This window comes from Sciurus carolinensis, chromosome 1 (assembly GCF_902686445.1).
Source record: "Sciurus carolinensis chromosome 1, mSciCar1.2, whole genome shotgun sequence".
NCBI lineage: Eukaryota > Metazoa > Chordata > Mammalia > Rodentia > Sciuridae > Sciurus > Sciurus carolinensis.
Genome location: NC_062213.1, coordinates 175202964 through 175224443, shown reverse-complemented (window position 1 = coordinate 175224443; position 21480 = coordinate 175202964). Strand labels below are relative to the sequence as shown.

General features: G+C 39.7%; 1 protein-coding gene across 3 annotated transcripts in view; it reads right to left on the bottom strand.

Annotated features, from left to right (window-relative positions):
- Eif2b3 (eukaryotic translation initiation factor 2B subunit gamma) overlaps window positions 1-21480 on the bottom strand; it is a 128630-nt gene that overhangs the window by 4482 nt on the left and 102668 nt on the right. For 2 of the 3 annotated variants that reach the window (XM_047566686.1, XM_047566695.1), the window contains exons 7-11: window positions 19781-19908; window positions 18309-18499; window positions 16997-17074; window positions 15947-16095; window positions 1518-1621 (exon numbers count right to left, since the gene is read on the bottom strand). In XM_047566686.1, the coding sequence (XP_047422642.1) occupies window positions 1518-1621; window positions 15947-16095; window positions 16997-17074; window positions 18309-18499; window positions 19781-19908 (650 nt within the window). The remainder of the gene's footprint in view (window positions 1-1517; window positions 1622-15946; window positions 16096-16996; window positions 17075-18308; window positions 18500-19780; window positions 19909-21480) is intronic. The other variant, XM_047566704.1, reaches the window with a different exon arrangement.

The window sequence follows — 21480 nt, the reverse complement described above, 5'->3', positions numbered from 1 at the left end:
TGAGTAGTTGGGATCACAGGCATGTAATCCCAGCCACTGCACTCAGCTTCTAGAGTTTAAACATTTAACCTCATATATATCAAGTTAGTTGCACAGTTAAGATCTGACCCTGGTCTGTTGGATTCTAAAGCCCAAAAGGGAGGCATGTGACTTTAAAAAATGGAAGAGGAAGTCAGGTACTGTGATGTATTCCTATAGTCCTAGTACTTAGGAGCCTGAGGCAGGAGGATTGTGGGAACACAGGAGTTCAGGACCACTCTGGGCAACTAAGTAAGACCTCATCTTTAGGAAGAAAAAAAAAAAAAAAGGCCTGTTCACCTGAGAGAAGGAAAATGAGGTGGCTTCTACAGAATTTGCAGGATTAATTTATTCAGTAACCCCACTATCCTATCCTACTTTATGTTTAGGAATAATTCCCAAAGCAATCTGCTTTTTAAAAAATTGATCTTAAGCTTTGTCTACTTTTGGTTAAAAACATTTAGTCATGGATGGATGTGTAACTTAGTGTTAGAATGCTTGCCTAGCACTTGGGAAGCCCTGAATTCTATTCCTGGCACACCGTGCACACACACACACACAATCCAGCCAAATTATAGGCAATTGAAATTTTCCCTGACCACCTAGTTTCTGTATGTGTCTAAGGCACTGTACGTCTTTCTACCAAGCAGAGCAAGCTAACAGCACAGTTTACAATATCTTCCCTAAGTAGTTGAGAATGGCTCTCAAGTGTTGTATCTTGTAAACTCTGTCCCAGGTCAGGAATGTAGGGACTACCTGTCTTAAAAACCAGGTCAGGCTGAGCATGGTGCCATGCACCTGTAACCCCAGCAACTTGGGAGTCCGAGGCAGGAGGATTCCAAGTTTGAGGCCAACCTTGGCAACTTAGTTGGACCCTGTCTCAAAATAAAAATAAAGAAGGGTTGGGGATGTAGCTTAGTGGTAGAGGACCACTGCCTCTGGGTTCAATCTCTGTTATCGGCCCTTCAACCTCCCTCCTCAACAACAACAATGACAACAAACAAAAACCCCCACCAGGTCAGATGAAGCACCCATGGACTTCAGTAGGCCAGAACTCACTAGTTCCAGAGTCTCTGCTGCACTACTGGTCCTGGTTTCATGTCCAAAGAGTCACTGTAAAGTATTGGTGCCCATCTGGGCCATTGGATCTATTGGTATTCTTTCAATGTTTTGGTAGTACAGCCACATACATGTATTTACCTTATTTATAAGATAAATTCTTAGAAATGGAATTAAGTCAAAGTTTAGCAATTTGAAAACAATATCAATTATTCTCCAAATATGGCTTTACAAATTTATACTCTTATCTGCAGTGCATGAGCTTGTTTCCCATATCTCCACTTTGTATTATCTGTGCTAGTATGATAGGTAAAAAATAGCATCTGTGGTGGTGGTAGAGAGCTTGCCTAGCATGCACAAGGTCTTGGGTTTGATCCCAAGCACTTAAAAAAGAAAAAAGAAAAGAAAGTATCTATGACTGTAACTTGGGTTTGGTTTACCTTTGGCTTCAATCCTCTGGCCACTTCCAATCAAACAGTCCTTGATGTCTGCTCCCTTCTCGATCACGGCATTGTTGCAGATGACGCTGCCCTGGATGTTGCTTCTGTAACATAACAGCCAAGTTAGAATGCCCTGAACTCTCATCATCATCCTTACTACTATTAGCTGGGGGTTCAGGCTCTTCTCAAAGCCAGACCTGTTAATAGTTACATGCTTGAAGTTATCACTGGAAGACAGAATGGCTGACTAAGGGAGACATTGGTTTTAGAGAAGTCTAGAATTGGGATATGCTTAAAATGATCTTTCTCCAAGGTCTAAAAAGAACAGATATTTTCATTTCAGTTCTTTAGAGTACCCCAGACTTTGGGGTTTAAATTGCATCCAACCTCTCTTCCCCTTTCAATCTGCAGGTGGAAGCTCAGGCAATAGGCTTGCTTCTGGGCTGACCCATCACTCCTGCTTCTTAGCTAAGAATATATGCCAAATTTCATTTGAGATTCAGAAATCATGAATCTTCCTAGGAGATTAATTATGGAAATAACGGGTTCCCCACAGCTCTCACCAAAAACTGGTTAATCAGAACCATAGTCCTTCAGGAAGAAAAAAAAATTTATATATGTAAAATTTTGGTAGGGCTGAAGGATTGAACCCAGGGCCTCACACATGCTAGGCAAGCACTCCACCACTGAGCTACATCCCCAGTCCCAAAAAGGATATTTTAGAAACCAGCTTCATTTCATAAAAGATTATTCCAGACCCTAAAGTACATGATCTAGAGTAGCAGTGGTTCTTAGCATTTGAACATATTTAAAGAGCAGCTTCCTAGTTCCTGAAGATTAGTAGGTGGGAGAAAAGGTCCTTTTCACTGACACTTACTGCATTTCTACTCTATGCCAAGGACGTGCTAAATAAATACTCAATGTACATTAGAGTAACTTCTTTTATAAATCCAGTCATTTCATCTGAAAAATCACCTGGGCAGTGTAAAAAATAACAAATGAAACCACACTCTGTTTTGGGTTCCCATCAATCATTCTGGTAGGCTGGGATAAGAACCTTATGTATTTAATAGGAAAAAAAAACCTTCCCAGGTGATTCTGGGCATGCCACTTTTATCTCTGATGTAGTAAAAACAGCAACCATGTTTTGTAAAGGAGGTAACAAATTTAGAGAAGATAAACCATTCATCCAAAACCATGTAACTGCTAAGTGACAGATTCTAATCCAGGTCTGCCTAACTCCAGGATCCAAACATTTAGTCATAATGCAATACAAAGAAACTAAGAGGAGAAAAGACTGAAACAAGTCTAGATCAGACTGATGTAAGATCTCTGCAGAAAAACCTCTGTCTTAACAGTGAGTATCCCTGAGTTAGAAATGGGAAGTCAAAAATGGGGAGTTGAAGGGGAGAAGGAGAATAGGAAGGTGTGAGTACAATGTAAACAAAATGAGTGAAACAAACTAAGAAAAATCCACAAGCAACCCTGTGGATACATGGGGGTAGGAAAAAGGACATTCCAAGGGCTGAAAATACCAATGCATAGGCCAATAAAAAAGATCCTTCCCAAATGCCAAATTCTTTTGCAAAAAGGAATTTTAGCACTTTATGGCATTCTAGACTCTTCCTCAATTCCTCCAGAAAGTTAAAGCCTATGGAAGAGCAGCAAAAGTCAACCACAGCACTTGTTAGAGATGAACAAAGATAAGCACTGGTTTGCTTTTTTGGCACAGACACAGATACACTCAGTAGGTGTATTGAAAAGGACCATCTATAACTTTCTAATTTGCCCAACTTCAAAGCAATCTAGTCAACGGTTAGGGTGGTTCCTGCTCCTTGGGGAAAATTCCCCCAAATAGGGTAATAAGGAAATATAGAAAGTCTTAGATGGAAACTCCTGGGACAGAGCTAGTTTCCAACTAGCTACTAGTTTATCACTGAAAAGTCTCATTTCTTTTTCCAAGGTATTAGCAGGAGCATGCTTCCTACTCAGTAAAGAGCCTAAAAATATATGTTCTGGAGCCAGACAAGAGGTAAATACAGTCAGCAGATAAGAAACAACAAACAGAAACTCAAGCAGTCATAATTAAAGACTACTAAATAGTTATATTGAAATTTAGGATTTAAGTGGGAACCTCTTAGCCAGGCGTGGTGGCCCACACCTGTAATCCCAGCAACCTGGGAGGCTGAGACAGGAGTATCGCAAGTGGTTAAGTGCTCTGGGAGTAAATCCTCAGTACAAAAAAAAAAAAAAGGAACCTTTTCTGGAAGGATGAGGCTAGAATTACTGGGGTCAGATTTCTACAGCAATGGACAGTCTGGTTTTCCTTATGTTTAGTAGGTCTGATTAGGGTCTTCAGGAACCTTACATATTGCTTATCTCATCTTGTTTATGCATAACTCTACCTGAGATGTATAAACCACTGTAGAGTCTGTAATGTGATAGGGAAAAGTGGGCTGGTTAATGAGAAGCTGGCTCCAGATGAGTGGATCTATGGAGGCCTTAAGATGAGCACCTGAGAACAGATTACTTTGTCTCCTTAACTGCTGCCTAGTATCACTGGTGTGATCACCAATCACCTCCATTAGCCAGGCTGAGGTACTTTGGAAAAATTAACACAGCATATCTCTCCCTCTGTCCAAGTCCTCTAGATCAACTTTTTTTTTTTTTTTTTTTTTTTTTTTTTATGGTGCTGGGGCTCAAACTTAGGGCCTTGCACATGCTAAACATGAGGCTGTATCACTGAACTACAACCTCAGCCCAAAGATCAAAGATTTTATTTGTGTGTGTCTGCTCATACTAGAGGGGATGGACAGATTAGGGTTGTATCAAGCAAGCCCTTTCTAGGTTGCCAATACAAGGCAAGGACTGTACCTTTTCTGCTCAGTACTTAAGAGGGAAGATAAGATTCTTTAGCACTGGTTCCAGTGTTAGATCTGTAGTTTTTGCAACCAAGTTTTAACTCTGAGTTTGTCACTAAGAACTCTGCTCTAGTGTCTAGCTGCACTCTCTAAGACGCTGTCTAGTGATGACTAAGACTAATGGAGATTTGGTCCTCATTTCTCCTTGGTGGGATCATTTTTTAAAAAATTATTTGAATACTGAGTATTGAATCCCAGGGTAATTTATCACTGAGCTGTATCTCAGGCCTTTTTTATTTTTTGAGACAGGGTCTTGCTACGTTGTCTAGGCTGAACTAGAACTTTCAATCTTCCTGTCTCAGCATCTTGAGTCACTAGGTCCTACCTGGCAGGTGGATCAAATTTTAATTAAAATTGCAGACCCTGGGAAATTATCCTGAAAACTGTAATGCATTAGTGAAGAGGAGATTATGAGGAAAAACATAGAGATCTATAGTGAGACCCCTGCTTGGGGGAACTGGGGTTATAGCTCAGTTAATAAGAGTGCTTGCCTTGCATGCACAAGGCCCTGGGTTCAATCCCCAGCACCACAAACAATAACAACAACAACAAAACCCAGCAAAGATCCCTGGCATAGTGGCACATACCTGTAATCCTAGAAACTTGGGAAACTGAGGTAGGAGGATTGTGAGTTAGAGGTCAGCATCGGTAATTTAGTGAGACCTCTTCTCAGCAACAACAAAAAAAGATCCCTGCCTGGCCAGGCATACCATACTATACCATGTGATGGTATAACACATGAAGAAGCCCCAGCTGGTGAAGAAGGGGAACTTCCAAATTCTCGATCTTCTTTTGTCTTTAGGTAGGACTTTTCTTTAGTTCATTCCAAGGAAAGAGAACTCATATATACCATATATAGTGTCCACTACATCTCAGTCATTGCACATAGAACTTCATATTCATTTTGTAGCTTAGTTAGTCCTTTTAGAAAACTTGCAGGGAAGGTGGTATTTATTTGAATTTTTAGAGAAAATTGAGGCTCATGGAGATTAAACATGTGTCCAAACCTATATACGATGAGTGACTCTCCATCATCATGGGTTCCTGCCTTAGTTGTTCACTAGGTAGTATTTGGTAAGGAGTCAGGAAAGTCCTCAGTAACTCTGACAATAGGCAGATTCTTTTCTTCTCTGGAGGTTAGTTAGCATGTTTTCTAAGCCTACTCATAACCCCGGGGGGAAAAGCAAATATGGAATTGGAGTTACATATAGCTTTTCTAGGAATGTGACTAAGTTCTGCTTTAAAACACTTTGGCCCAAAGATTATGGCTGAGTTGCCCATATCTCTCAGGATGTCTGGGAGCCTACTAACCTTAGCCCAAGGGGTCCTGGTCTAGCTGTCCCTCTAAATGAAACATATTCTTTTAATGAAATATTTAAGTACAAAGAATACCAGTGTGCCCACAAAACAGCTTAAGAAACAAATAACACAACCTGGTGTGTGTTTCTCTTTGATTGTGTTTCCTTTCCTCCCCCACCAGAAGTAATCACTACTTGTGCTATTTATGTTCCCAAGCATTTTTACCACATATATCAGTAGACAACATACAGTATTGTTTTGCATACTTTATAATGCTATCATCATGCTAGCATTATAGCACTGAGACTGCTAACATTCTCTATGTGTTCTTCAATGTGCTTTTTCCCTCTTCAGCATCATATTGTGAGATTTATGCAGGTTAATTCATGTAATGAGATATAAAACTCGAAGAAGAAATAGCTCATCTTTTCCCTGCTGCTAGTCATTTTTGCTCTTGGTTCCTTTAATCAAAATGTACTGGCTCCAGTAAGCAGGTGGAAAATTTCCTCCTTTTAGTTCTATGTGCCTTCCTTTGCTACACAAAGATTTGGCGGTGAAAAATGTCACCTTCCTAAGAAATCTGAGCTTTATATTCCCTGAGCAGAGGCTAAGAAAAAGAGAGGTTTGGAGGACATCAAAGCAAATATGTAACAACTTTAGGAAATTAATTTGTGGAATTCTCCATCTGAGAAGATGGGTTTAGTGCAAATGGTAGGGAAAGAACCAAAAGCCCTCAGGAGCTCCTTAAATCTAGGGTACCTTCCCCACATTGGCGTAATCTGGTGTTTTCAAGAGTATAAATAAAGAAATATGGATAGATAACTTTTTTTTGTGTGTGTGCTGAGGATTGAACCTAAAACCTCCACTGAGCTACATCTCCAATCCTAAAATTCTTTTAATATTTTTCTTTCTTTTCTCTTCTCTTCTCTTCTTTTCTTTTCTTTTTTCTTTCTTTCTTTTGGTGTGTGTTGCTGGGGATCAAACCCAGGCTTCTCACATGCTAGGCAAGTGCTCTACTGAGTCACACTCCCAGTCCTTATGCTGTTGTTTACCACTCCCATATACTAAATTTTAGACCTCAAACTACCAATTTGTTAATAGTTTATGTTAATAAGCTTCACTTCTTGCTAGGCTATACCTTTTGCAAGCAGCTTTGCAAAGAGTTCATGAGTGCCACATCTTCTGCACCTAGAAATATGTTTGATGTTTTAGGATTCTTAGATTGCAACTTTTACCCCTCTAAATTCTCTAAATGTTGTTTCACTGTTTTCTGGTCCTAAATGTTGCCATGGAAAAGGTCTACCTGATTTTCTCCCTTCTATGCACTTGAATAGTTTTTCCTTTCAGTTCTATGTGCCTTGATATTGTGCCAAAAGGATGCTGGCCATTCTCTACTTCACCCACATTCCCATTCTTTATGCTCACTGAATCTTGCTCTCTTTGGATTTTATCTAAATTCATTGTATTTGGCAGATAGTCTGTAGTCTGTGTATGAGTATGTGATAGTTATCCAGTTTTATTATAGATAAAGATTCCTTCTTTTTAAAAAAATATGTATTTTTTTTTAGTTGTAGATGGGCACAATACCTTCATTTTATTTATTTTTATGTGGTGCTGAGGATGGATCCAGTGCCTCACATGTGCTAGGCAAGTGCCTACCACTGAGCTACAACCCCAGCCCTGATTCCTTCTATTTTTGTTTTTTGTTTGTTTGTTTGTTTTCATTTCATTTTGTTAAACCTAGAGGTGTGAAACATTTAATTCACTAGTTTTTCTTACTTTTTTTCCCCCCAGTGTTGGGGATTGAACATGCCAAGCAAGTGCTCTACCACTAAGTTACAACCCCAATGCTGACAGGGATTTCTTGACAGATAATCAGCCAATTTGGGTAGGGGAGTTAAATCAGAGATCTCCATTTGTCATTCAGTAAATACTTCCAAGGTATATAAAAAGTGCAGTATTAGCTGGGCCTTGCACATGCTAGGTAAGCCCTCTACCACTGAGCTACATCCCCAGACTTAAAAAGTATTTTTCTATTTAAGGAATTTATAGTCTGATTGAAAAGAAAGGTGCAGTAAGTGTCCCATTGTCACATGAGCATAAATAAAGTGTTTTGGGTGAAGGGGGAACATAGAGGTGGGGGAAATAATTTCTGGCTAGGACATTTTGAGAAGGCTATAAGGATAATTCAAGATTGGGAATAGGCAATGGACTTTGAAAAAGGGGTAGAATTTCTGCAGGTAAAGATCTCTAAAGGGAGTTTTTAACTTGGTTTATTGTTTCCTTCATTTCAAGTATTTCAGTTTGTTTTTTTTTCAGTATCTCATAAGTGAATTCAGTAAAGTAGCAGGTTACAAGATCAATGCTCATAAATCCAATGCATTTTTATACATAAGTGATGAATCTTCAGAAAGAGAAATTAGGAAAACTACCCCATTCACAATAGCATCGAAAAAAATAAAATACTTGGGAATCAATCTCACAAAAGAGGTGAAAGACCTCTACAATGAGAACTACAGAACACTAAAGAAAGAAATTCAAGAAAACCTTAGAAGATGGAAAGATCTCCCATGTTCCTGGATAGGCAGAATTAATATCGTCAAAATGGCTATACTACCTAAAGTGCTATACAGATTCAATGCAATTCCAATTAAAATCCCAATGATGTACCTTGCAGAAATAGAGCAAGCAATTATGAAATTCATCTGGAAGAATAAAAAACCTAGAATAGCTAAAGCAATCCTCAGTAGCAAGAGCGAAGCAGGGGGTATTGCAATACCAGATCTTCAACTCTACTACAAAGCAATAGTAACAAAAACGGCATGGTATTGGTACCAAAATAGACAGGTAGATCAATGGTACAGAATAGAGGACATGGACACAAACCCAAATAAATACAATTTTCTCATACTAGACAAAGGTTCCAAAAATATGCAATGGAGAAAAGATAGCCTCTTCAACAAATGGTGCTGGGAAAACTGGAAAACCATATGCAATAGAATGAAATTAAACCCCTATCTCTCACCCTACACAAAACTCAACTCAAAATGGATCAAGGACCTCGGAATCAGACCAGAGACCATGCATCTTATAGAAGAAAAAGTAGGTCCAAATCTTCAACTTGTTGGCTCAGGATCAGACTTCCTTAACAGGACACCCATAGCACAAGAAATAAAAGCAAGAATCAACAACTGGGATAGATTCAAACTTAAAAGCTTTCTCTCAGCAAAGGAAACTATCAGAAATGTGAAGAGAGAGCCTACAGAGTGGGAGAATATCTTTGCCAACCATACCTCAGATAGAGCGCTAATTTCCAGAATCTATAAAGAACTCAAAAAACTCTACATCAAGAATGCAAATAATCCAATCAACAAATGGGCTAAGGAAATGAACAGACACTTCACAGAAGAAGATGTACAAGTAATCAACAGATATATGAAAAAATGTTCACCATCCCTAGTAATAAGGGAAATGCAAATCAAAACTACCCTAAGATTTCATCTCACCCCAATTAGAATGGCGATTATCAAGAACACAAGCAACAATAGGTGTTGGCGAGGATGTGGTGAAAAAGGAACACTCATACATTGCTGGTGGGGTTGCAAATTAGTGCAGCCACTCTGGAAAGCAGTGTGGGGATTCCTCAGAAAGCTTGGAATGGAAACACCATTTGACCCAGCTATCCCACTCCTTGGCCTATACCCAAAGGACTTAAAATCAGCATACTACAGAGATACAGCCACATCAATGTTCATTGCTGCTCAATTCACCATAGCCAGATTGTGGAACCAACCTAGATGCCCTTCAGTTGATGAATGGATAAAGAAACTGTGGCATATTTATACAATGGAATATTACTCCGCAATGAAGAATGATAAAATTATGGCATTTGTAGGCAAATGGTCGAAATTGGAGAATATCATGCTAAGTGAGATAAGCCAATCTCAAAAAACTAAAGGTCGAATGATCTCGCTGATAAGCGGATGAGGACATATAATGGGGGGTGGGAGGGGCTAGCATTAGGTTTAGGGTTAGGTTTAGAGTTAGGCTAAGGACAGCGGCAAGAATGAAGGAAAGAAGGACTGCGTAGAGGGAAAAGAGGGGTGGGAGGGGTGGGGGGAGGGGAAAAATAAAATAAACATCATTACCCTATGTAAATGTAAAAAAATAAAAAAATAATTTAAAAAAAAAAAAAAGATCTCTAAAGGGAGGCAATTCAGGCAGAATTTTAAGAATAGATGGGAATGTGAAAGTAAGGAATCCAGTGGGTGGGGCAGTCCAGTTAAGTGTAGTAGAAGGGTACACCCTGGGTAGCAATGAAAAGCAGTAATACCTTTGGCTCTGAGGATCTGCACTCGCTAATTGCAGAAAGCATGGAAAACCTAGGTGAAAACCTGACTCTCCGCCTGCTTGCACATGGAGGTGCTATCCTAGATTGCTACATGGGATCATTTGTCTTGGACTAGGGGAAAAAGCAAGAGTCATTGCTCAAGATCAGGGAACTAAACATGCAGACAGAACACAGGACTGACATTCAAGCCTTGACTATAAAGTTTTCACTAAATTTTTGATTCCTTAGCATCAGCTATGATAAAAGTGGCAGAAAATGAAAAGACAGGCAGGAGCTTTTTCTGCATAGACTCACTTATACCTTCCCCAAGGTGGTCCTATTAGTGTCTCTCAAGCCCTGAGGACCCTGAGCAGGTATTCAGCCTGCTGTCCAGAAACCTCAGCAGCCTACCACTGCTGGTAGAGACAAGTACACCAAGAATATGAGAAATTCTTTCTGGACAAACTTATGCTCCTAATCTGACACTCAGTACAGACATAAAGGCAGCAGAGTAATCAAGATGCACATGACTGCAATTTAATTAGCTTCCTCAAGTTTACCAAAACTTAATTAAGACTAAATGACCCCCCCAAAATGGGAAAAATTTTATAAGGGATGCAGGATGTCTGATCTTATCACCAGGAGCTAATTTGCAGGATTGGGTAATCTCTACTGGCCTTTATAGTCATTAGGCCAGTGTAGGCTGCCTATAGCTTTACATCAACCTTTTTATTTGGAAAAGCAGCAGCAGCAGCTCTCTAAACCTCGTACTATTTCCCCAGCTAGAAACCTTACTAGATCATCTAAGATTATGTATCCTTTAACAGCAACTGACTCTGGATCTGTTAGGCTTTTCCTGTCAATTTCTTCTTTTTTTTTTTTTTAATTTTTTTAGTTGTTGATGGACCTTTATTTTTTATTTTTGAAATTTATTTGTATGTGGTGCTGAGAATTGAACCCAGTGCCTCATGCATTCTAGATAAGTGCTCTACCACTGAGCTACAACCCCAGGCCTTTCCTGTCAATTTCTCTCACATAAATCAGTAGTAGCTTCTTAGGGAGCCATGAGTTTCCTCACAAAGTTTCTTCATATCAATTAGGACACTAACACTGAACTTTCACATGGTGCCAGAGAACTGTTCCTTTGTCTGCCCACCCACAGGAGGATTAGAGGAGGCTATTAATTAGAGCACATGGGGGAAAGTTACAGCATTGTCTTTCTTGGAAGGTCTGAGGCAAGATGAGAGAGTAGAAGCTACAAAGCCTCATAAGTTACAGTGGAACTAGGTGATCAAATGGATAAAGGTAAGTGCAGTTTCAGTTTTCAGAAGAATGGTAGTGTCTGTCAATCTCATGTGGGAGTTTAGAATGGGACATGGAGTAATAGAGGTGAGATGAGAAAAAAGCCTGGAATGCCACAATTTATTTTACTCTGAAAATGAGTTAGATGACTTCTAAGGCCTCATGTCACTCTAACATCCTAGGACTCATTGTTGGAGACAGATCATGAGAAACCCCTAAGTTCCAATTTTATTCTAAAGGTAATGAGTGAAAACCTGGATGCAGAGCCACATGCCTATAATTCCAGTAACTTGGGAGACTGAGGCAGGAGGATTGCAAATTAGTAATTTAGCAAGACCCTCAGCAACTTAGCAAGACTCTGTCTCAAAATTAAAAATGAAAAGGACTGGGGGATGTACCTCAGTGATAAAGTACCCCTTGGTTCAGTCTCCAGTATTAAAAAAGAAAAGGTAATGAAAAACCTTCAAAAATTTTTAATGGAACAGAGATATGATCTGATATATTCCCTTTTTATTTGGTACTGGGGAGTGAAACCAGAGGTGTTTTACCACTGAGTCACATCCTCAGCCCATTTTATTTTTTATTTTGAGATGGCCTCACTAAGTTGCTGAGGCTGGCTTTGAATTTGCAATCCTCCTGCCTCAGTCTCCCTGAGTTGCTGGGATTATACGGATGCATTACCTTAGGAAGATGCTGGCAATACGCCACCTTTGTAAAGATAAAAGTAATTATTTAAAAAAAAAAAAGGCAACTATCATTCTGTGTGCCTGTGTATCAAATATTGTTCTAAGTGCTTTATATTTATTAACTCCTTTAGTACTCCCAATAAACCTATGAGGTAGTTTAGTTCTGCTCCATTTTATAATGAGAAGATGGCACAAAGAGGTAAGGCTAATTCTATAAGTGGCTAACAACGGAATTCATGCTCTAATTTGGAAGAGCAATGGTGAGAGGGTAATTTGGAAGAGAAGATGAAGACAGGAAAATAAGTGAGAGAACACTACTTTATTTCAGAACAGAGACAAAGATTTTTATCTCTGGGTCTGAATGCCTCTCTCTCTCTCTCTCTCTCTCTCTCTCTCTCTCTGTGTGTCTCTGTCTCTGTCTCTGTCTCTCTTTCTCTTTTTGGTACCAGGGATTGAACTCAGGGGTACCACATCCCCAGCCCTATTTTGTATTTTATTTAGAGACAGGGTCTCACTGGGTTGCTTAGAGCCTCTCTCTTGCTGGGGTTGGCCTTGAACTCTCAATCCTCCTGTCTTGAGTCTCCCAAGACAATGGGATTACAAGTATGTGCCACTGCGTCCAGCTTTTTTTAATTTTTTAAATTTTTTTATTTTCTTAGTTGTAGATGGACACAATATCTTTATTTATTTATTTTTATGTGGTGCTGAGGATGGAACCCAGTGCCTCACACATGTGAGGAAAGTACTCTACTACTGAGCTACGGTCCCAACCCACTTCGTTCTTAAGGTAAGTTTATGTTGTATGTCAAAGAAACCTACAAACCCTTATAAACCATATTTTCATGGTCTCAATCTAGAAATACAACAATTCTAATTAACACTGATTTTTTTTTCAAATTCTATCATGTACTTACTTTATCTTCAGCACTGTTAGTGGTAACATAAATAAAATTGCAATAATATACTACTGACAATGTCAGACAGTGATAATGCTAGGAAGGAAATAAAACAAGCTGATACAATGGAGATTATGGGACAAATTAGGGTAGTCAGGGAAGCCTCCTCTGAAGGGTGACAGTTGAGCTAAAATAAAAATGAGATGTTTTTGGAATGAGACATGCTCTCTCATACTTCACATTCTTCCCCCACCCCATCCCTAACTGAGGATTGAACCTAAGGTTTTGCACACATTAGGCAAATGATCTACCACTGTGCTACATACTCAGTCCCTTTTATTTATTTTAAATTTTATTTTTAATTATTTTTGTGTTACTGGGGATTGAATTCGTCAGCATTCTACTTCCAAGCTATATCCCCAGCCCTTTTAAAAACAATTTTATCTTGAGACATAGTCTCACCATGTTGCCCAGGCTGGCCTCAAACTTGACTGATCTACACCACCTTGCCTGGCTCATACTTCACATTCTTGAGGCATCTAGAATGTTCCCCTTCTCCAGCTCAAGTGGCTCTACTCATTTTTCAAGATTTAGCTCAAAGGTCATTTCCTTAATCAAGTCTTTCCTGACCCTTTCCTCTTTTGTGACCATTCAGACTTCTATCACAGCATCTATAACATCTTACTGAATATAGTCTATGAATTCCTTGAGGAAGAGATTGAGTCTCATGTAGTTTTACTTCTTTAACTGCCTACCAGTATTGAGCCTAGAGTGGTTTCTTAAGTGTTTGCTAAATGAGTAAAAGATTCAGATGGGCTTCTATTAATAGTAACTTGTTCAAGCTTAGGAAAACTGATTATTAGCACCTGTTCAGTGATGTTGGCCACAGTTGAACAACTTACACTATATAAATTCACAAATGTTACAAATAGGTCACTTTTTCCTTTGAAGAGCTGGTTGTTGACAATTTATTAGCACGATACTTGTAGCAATGTGCCACAAAACTGTTTTTTTCTGGGGTATTTAAAATTAGTACAGTTGTCACTAGGTATCCATGAAGGACTGGTTCCAGGTCCCCCTGAAGATATAAAAATCCTGGAACACTCACATCCTTTATATAAAAGGGCATAGTATTTGTATGTAACCTATGTACTTCCTCCTGTATATTTTAAATCATCTCTAGATTATTTATACTACTTGGTACAATGTAAATGCTATGTAAATAGTTGTTAGTTATTCTGTATTGTTTAGAGAAGAATCTGTACATGTTCAAGAAAAAGTCTGTACAGGTTCACACTGAGTACCAATGCAATTCCCACCCCACCCTCCCCCCCAATACTGGGGATTGAACTCAGGGGCACTTTAACACTGAGCTACATCCCTAGCCCTATGAGACAGAGTTTTGCTAAGTTGCTTAGGATCTTGCTAAATTGCTGAGATTACAGGTGTGTATCAATGTGCCTAACACTGTTTTTGAGTATTTTGGATCCTGGGTTGGTTGAATTCACAGATGTGGATTAGAGGGTAGACTATAGTTTATATTTTGTGGTGCTGGGGATCAAACCAAGGGCCCTGTGCACGCTAAACACAATACTCTACCACTGCACTACAACCCCAAACCCAGACCCAGACGGAACATTTTATTATGAAAGACAACAGTCCCTTGCTCCTCCTATTCCTCATTTTCTTCTTCCTAGAGACAACTCTTCGAATTTTTTTTTTGGTACCAGGGATTCATCCCCAACCTTTTTTTTTTTTTTTTTGGTGCTGGGAATTGAACCCAGGGCCTTGTGCATGCAAGGCAAGCACTCTACCAACTGAGCTATATCCCCAGCCCCCACTTTTTAATATTTTATTTAGAGACAGGATCTCGCTGAGTTACTTAGGGCCTCGCTAAGTTGCTGAGGCTAGCTTTGAACTTGTGATCCTCCTGCCTCAGACTCCTGAGGGATTATAAGTGTGTGCCACCATGCCCATTGTAACTGTATTTTTAAATATTAAGTTTCTGTGTTAAATTTTTTTTGGGGGGGGATTGGTATGGGTTTTTTTGTTTGAGTGACTTCCAGGGGTACTCTACCAGTGAGTTCTATCCTGAACCCTTTTCATTTTTCATTTTGAGGGCTGGCTCAGTGATAGTGTTGTTCACTTAGCATGCATGAGGCCCTGGGTTTTATCCCCAGAACTGCCAAAAAACCCCCAAACAAACAAACAAAACACAACATTATTTTGAGGCAGGATCTTGCCAAGTTGCCTAGGCTAGCCTCGAACTTGTGATCCTTTTGCCTCAGACTCATGAGTTTCTGGGATTACAGGTATGTGGAACCATGCCTGGCTTTGCAGAAGATTTATATTAAGAAAATGTTTTGAAACCATTTTTCTTGAAATATCCTTCTTTTTTTATACAACCTATGCTTGCATTTTATATACAAAACCCCCCTCATACTCACACAGAAGCTCATTAAATATCATTCAAGTCTTCTCACTCTAAGACCAGACTATTCATGAATTATGATTTTAGGTTACTCTAGTGTTTCCAAATGAGAAAGATCTCTACAACTTGTAGAGGAGCTGGCCTCAAAGGTAGAGTGTGGCTTATATATACACTCCTCCTAGGTTTCTGCCTTCTTCAGGGATGCACTGGGACATCCCTGAAGGGATAAGGGGAGGCGACTTTTAGGGTGCAGGGTCATCCCAGCAATGTCAGTGGCTCACTGTGGTGGCCATTTTTATCAAGAATGATACCAAGACAAAAGAAGGCAGCTTTTCATGGGATCACAACTGTCATAAGTATGAGGAGGGTGCTGGAAATGCTTTCAGAAATCATGTCATTGATGAGGCAAAACCAAGGCCTCAAAGGAAACAGGTGCTACCCCTTCTTTCTTCCTTTTCTTTTTGCTCCTCCTCCCCAAGACGAACTCTTTCTTGGGTTGGACTGGCCCGTAAAGCCTCCTGGGGGTACCAAGAGCCTTGTTTCAAGTGGGTACAAGAAACTTACCCTTCCTCCACAGTGACTGAGTTCATGAGAAGGCAATTGGTAATAGTCACTCTCTCTCTTATGAGGCAGGATGAACCAACAACTGAGCGTTTAATGGATGACTTCTCTCCAACCTGTGTATCTGGTCCTATGAGGCTGTCAACTCCAACCTGTATAAAGCAGATAGAAAACCTTGTTCATCTGTCTCAACCAACTATAAGTCACTCTCAGATCACTTGAGTTGGAGTCTAATAGGATCTTTCATAGAGACAGTTCAACAAAAACAACCAACATCAGTGTTTCTCAGGACTAAAAATTCCCATAACCCCTCTGAGACCAACTCAAACCTATATTGAAGCATAGGTTCTTGGCTTTCCCTTGCCAAGAAAACAAATAAAACAAAATGGACACATATGCACATACCATGCATTTGTGTGCATGGATGTGCTCTCTTGAAGAGAGTGCACAAGTCAGGATAAGAAGAGAGACAGAGATTGAAATCACCTACCTAGATTTTTTTTTTTTTGGTGGGGAGGACTGGGGATTGAATCCAAGGGCACTTTACCACCTACCACCGAGTTACATCTCCAGCCCTTCTAACTTTTTATTTTGATACAGGGTCTCACTAAAAGTTTCTTAGGACCTCCCTAAGTTGCTGAGGCTAGCCTAAAACTTGTGATTCCCCTGCTTCAGCCTTCCAAATTGCTGGGATTACATGCTAAACCATCATGCCTGGCCCAGGAAGTCTTTTTTTTTTTTAAACCACTGAGCCACATCCCCAGCCCCTCCCTTTTTTTTTTTAATGTTTTGTTTTGAGACAGGGTCTTGCTAAATTGCCGTGGTTTACTTTGAACTCCTGCCTCAGCCTCCGGAGTGGCTGGGATTATAGGTATGCACCACTGCACTTGGCCCAGGAAGATTTCTTGAGTGAGATTTTATTACTAGAACTCAGATGGATTTCCCTGGGAGTGAAGAGGTTCAGGGTTCAAGAGTCTCAATCAAGATCTTAAGAATAAGACTCAATGCTCCCAGAAAGTGCCCCATGCCTGCCCTGCTCATGCTAGCACTTACCAAGTGTTTGTTGACAATCTGGGCTGATGAATGAACCGGTGATTCTTCTGGACAAAGAACAGACAGCAATTTGGGCACCTTGAGGAAAGAGATTTGGTCACTAAAGACCAGAAACATACCTAAATATACCTCAGGTAGGACCCGATGCCTAATCAGAGGTAGGGAGAGTTCTCAGTTAAGCTTCCTGTTTAGGTGAGGAAGAACAGGAGGAGGTTGCTGCATTTCTCCTAGAACTAGGATTATTTATATAGCAACTTCTAGATGGCCTTATTCTCATTTTCTTAGCTAAGGGTACTCTTTCCTGAAAGTCATGTTATATCTTTAGCTGGGAGGAGGTGAGGCAAGCCTGTGAGGTTCTGACATGGCACTTCTTTGGAAAAGAGTTCTGATGGGGCAAGGAACACCATGAGTCCTGATTGTAGTCATCAAAGATTCTGTTACTGGGGCCATGCATGTGCTCAGCCTCTTTGGGACAAGACTCCTTACTAGTACTGTTTGCAGACAATTCTCTCTCATAGACATTCCTTCCTTGAGGCTTTGCTATCTGACCACTCTATCCTTCACTTTCTTAAGGAAGCCTCCTCTATGTGTCTATGTAATGATTACACAGTATTTATCTGCTTATTTATCAAGTAAATACTGCACATATTTCCATGTAGAACATAATAGGCAGAAGCTGCTAAACCCAAAGGTTAAAAGTTAGCTTTCCTGGAGATCTAAGCCTTTCCTTAGAGCTACAGAGGCCCTGCCTCTATGGACTAGGACCTCCATTTCCCCTTTTGCTGTACTTGGGCACACCAATCTTCTTCCCTGACCTGTCATGTCTTGGTCAGCCTTGGGAATGAAAGGATTCTGAATAAGTTACTTATTCTGAATAAGTATCTAATGAAGAAATAAGACAAAAGGTTCAGTTTCTAGGGCAGGAACTCCATGAATCCTTTATATTTAATTTATTTATATCTATATATTTATTTATTTTGTAGTGCTGGGGGATTGAACCCAGGGGTGCTTAACCACTGAACCACGACATATCTCCAGTCCTTTTTTATATTTTATTTAGAGACAGGGTTTCACTGAGTTGCTTAGGGTCTCTCTAAGTTGCTGAGGCTGGCTTTGAACTTGAGATCCTCCTGCCTCAGCCTCAGGAGCCGCTGGGATTACAGGCATGCACCATGGCGCCTGGCCCATGATTCTTCTTTTTTTTGGGGGTGCTGGGGATCGAACCCAGGGCCTTGTGCTTGCAAGGCAAGCACTCTACTGACTGAGCTATCTCCCCAGCCCCATGATTCTTCTTTTAAACCCATCTTCTCACCTGTCTGTTTGCTTCCATGTAGAGTCCAAGTGTGCTCACTCGAGAACAGAGCCCCTCTTTCATGATGTGGACATAGCAGCGCACCTGTGATCTGGCCAGGTCGTTCCACCGATCTTTTCGACAGGCATTCCAGCAGGCATCATAGGGAGCCAAAGTCAGTGTATTGGCTTCTTTTATAAAACTGTAAATATCTTCAGAAAGAACACCCAATCCAAGCAAGTAAATGAGAGAGAGATGACCAAGGGGATACAGATTCAGTCAAGTTTTGAAAGAGGGTATAGTTAACACAGCCCCCTGGGAATTTATCCATGAAATGTGAGCCTGTGGAAATACTAAATCAAATTTAAAGAGGCAATATATTTTTCTGAATGTTTGAAATATTGTTTGATATAAAAATGCTTAATGGGACAAACCAGGCGTGATGGTACACGCTTGTAATTCCAGGAGCTTGGTAAACTAAGGCAGGAGGATCACAAGTTCAAAGCCAGCCTCAGCAACTTAGAGAGAACCTAAGCAACTCAGAGAGACCCTGTCTCTAAATAAAATATACATTTAAAAAAAGGGCTGGAGATGTGGCTCAGTGGTTAAGTGCCCTGGGTTCAATCCCTGGTACCAAAACAAAACAAAACAAAAAAAGTTCACCAAAAAACCAAAAGCTTAGTAGAATGTCCTAAAAGCAAGTTTGAGCAATAATCAAGCGCTACTAGGGAAAATAAAATAGATGACTCTGGTAAATCATGAAAGAACACAAGCAAGTACTCAAGTACTCAGGCTTTAGTGATTAGCCATGGTGGCTTTGTGCTGCTAGTCTCTATTACTATATCAGGTAGCTATGTTATGACAGAAAGAGCACATAACTCAGAGTCAGAGTAACTGGGCTCCAGTTTTTCATCTCTCACAAAAACCTTTTTGAAAGCTTTTATTTTATGGTAAGTAAAACAAGAAGGTTAAGTAATCTGCCTCAGGTCACAGAGTTAGTAAGAGGCAGAGGTAGATTTCAAACCTAGGTCTGTTTGATGCCAAGTGCTGTGATCTTAATCATCATGCTACACTATTTATTTATTTGGTAAATATTTTTTAGTCCCTGGTTAGACTGTAACTATACACTTCTTCACCTTCCTTGCCTAGACAAAAGAGACAATATAATCAGGACTAGGGTTTGCACAGACATTGAAGCACCAGGGAACTGAGATATGGCAAAGAGAGTTTTAAGACATAATGGTTTAGTAAAGAACAGTCAAACAGATCTATGAACCAAACAATGGGTCTGGAAGCATGATAGTCTGTCCCTGAAGAACACTGACAGGATCTGCTAAGCAAGCTTACCCAGAGCTCAGGAAGTGGGGTCAGTTAGCCTATATTGCCCTGTAGACTAAAAAAAAGTCTGCCATTTGAAGACTAGCTTTTTGGCCTGGGACTTTCTCCAAAGACCCTCTTACCCCTGCCCTTACTGCCCCAACCCAAGCACTGACCTAAGGACTTCAGTTCCTTTTTCTTTAGATCCTCTTCTTTTTCTTCTTGCCCATGTTGTGAGGAAGCTGAGGAAAACTGTTTTCTTACTAGGTAGGGAATCAGTTCACTTCGGATAGAAGTGATTGACCTAGGAAGAAAGAGTGACCAAATATGAGAAAACAGACTGGATTTTACTGGGATCAAAAACTCTGTACATGGCTGGGGTTGTAGCTCAGTGGTAGAGCTTGCCTTGCATGTGTGAGGCACTGGGTTTGATCCTCAGCACCACATAAAAATAAACAATTAAAATAAAAGTATTGTGTTCATCTACAACTAAGAAAAACAAAACAAAACAAAACTCTGCATCTGAGGAAAAGTCAAATCTCATCATATCACCTTGCAACTGAAAGAGATCAAATGTGGAATTGATTTGGCAGTTTTGGAGAAGCAGAAGTTCTGAATTCTCTTTTTCTGTTTCATGGGGTGGGAAGGTAGTATACTGAATCTAAGAAAACCTCTCCCTGGTCAAGGCAGAAAAATCTTTCAGGTAGTCCATGTACATGATGTAGGGAGCATGTGAATGTACATGTGTATGTATGTATATGCATATGTATTTAAACACAGTTTTCTGATTCCTCATTGGTAACCACCCAAGAGAAGGCAGAATATTCTGGTCTTTTGAAGAAAGCTATTTTAAAAATATAAACAATTTTTTCCATAAAGGCTAGGCATATCTTCTGTTAGATTAACTCTAACTTTTTCACATTTTGGTTGGTATTTTAGTGTTATTTAAACCACTATTTTCTTCTTACTATTGTTTTATAAAAATTCAGTTTATTTTTGTATTTGATCTTGTACCCAATTGCCTTACTAAACAATTTTATTGATTCTAATAATTCATCTGTAGATGCTCACAATCAAATCAACTATGAAAACAATTTTTCTTCCATTCCAATCCCTATATCTTTAATTTTTATTTATTTATTTCATCATCTTAGTATATCAGCTAAGACCTTCGATACATACTGACTAGCAACACTGAGAGCAGTGGTTTTTTTTTTTTTAATTTTTTAATTTTTGAGATGGGATCTTGATGTGTTGCCCAGGCTGGCCCTGAACTCCCTGGCTCAAGCAATCCTGCTGCCTCAGTCCCCTGAGTAGCGGGAATTACGGGTAAGCACCACTGTGCCTGGTTCCTTATTCCTGATTTTAAAGGGAATTTTTCCAGTATTATTTACAATGATGACTGTTTTAGATTTACTGTAGATCTTTTATCAGGTTAAGGAAGTTTTCTTTTCTTCCTATTTTATTAAGAGCTTTCATCTATAAATGGTACTGAACTTTCTTTTCAAAATTAAGTGACTTTCTTTTTTTAAAATAACTTTTTATTTTATTTATTTATTTTTTATGGTGCTGAGGATAGAACTCAGTCCCTCCCACATGCCAGGCAAGTACTCTACCACTGAGCTACTACCCTGGCCCCCCTTTCTTTTTTTTCTTTCTTTTTCTTTTCTTTTCTTCCTAACTTATTAAGAGCTTTCATCTATAAATGGTACTAAATTTTCTTCCTTCCTTCCTTTCTTTCCAGGTACTGCGGACTGAACCCAGGGAATGCTTTACCATTGAGTTACACCCCAAGTCCCTTTTATTTTTCCTTTTTGAGACAAGTTTCACTAAGTGCTGAGGCTCACCTCAAACCTGAGATCCTCCTGCCTCAACC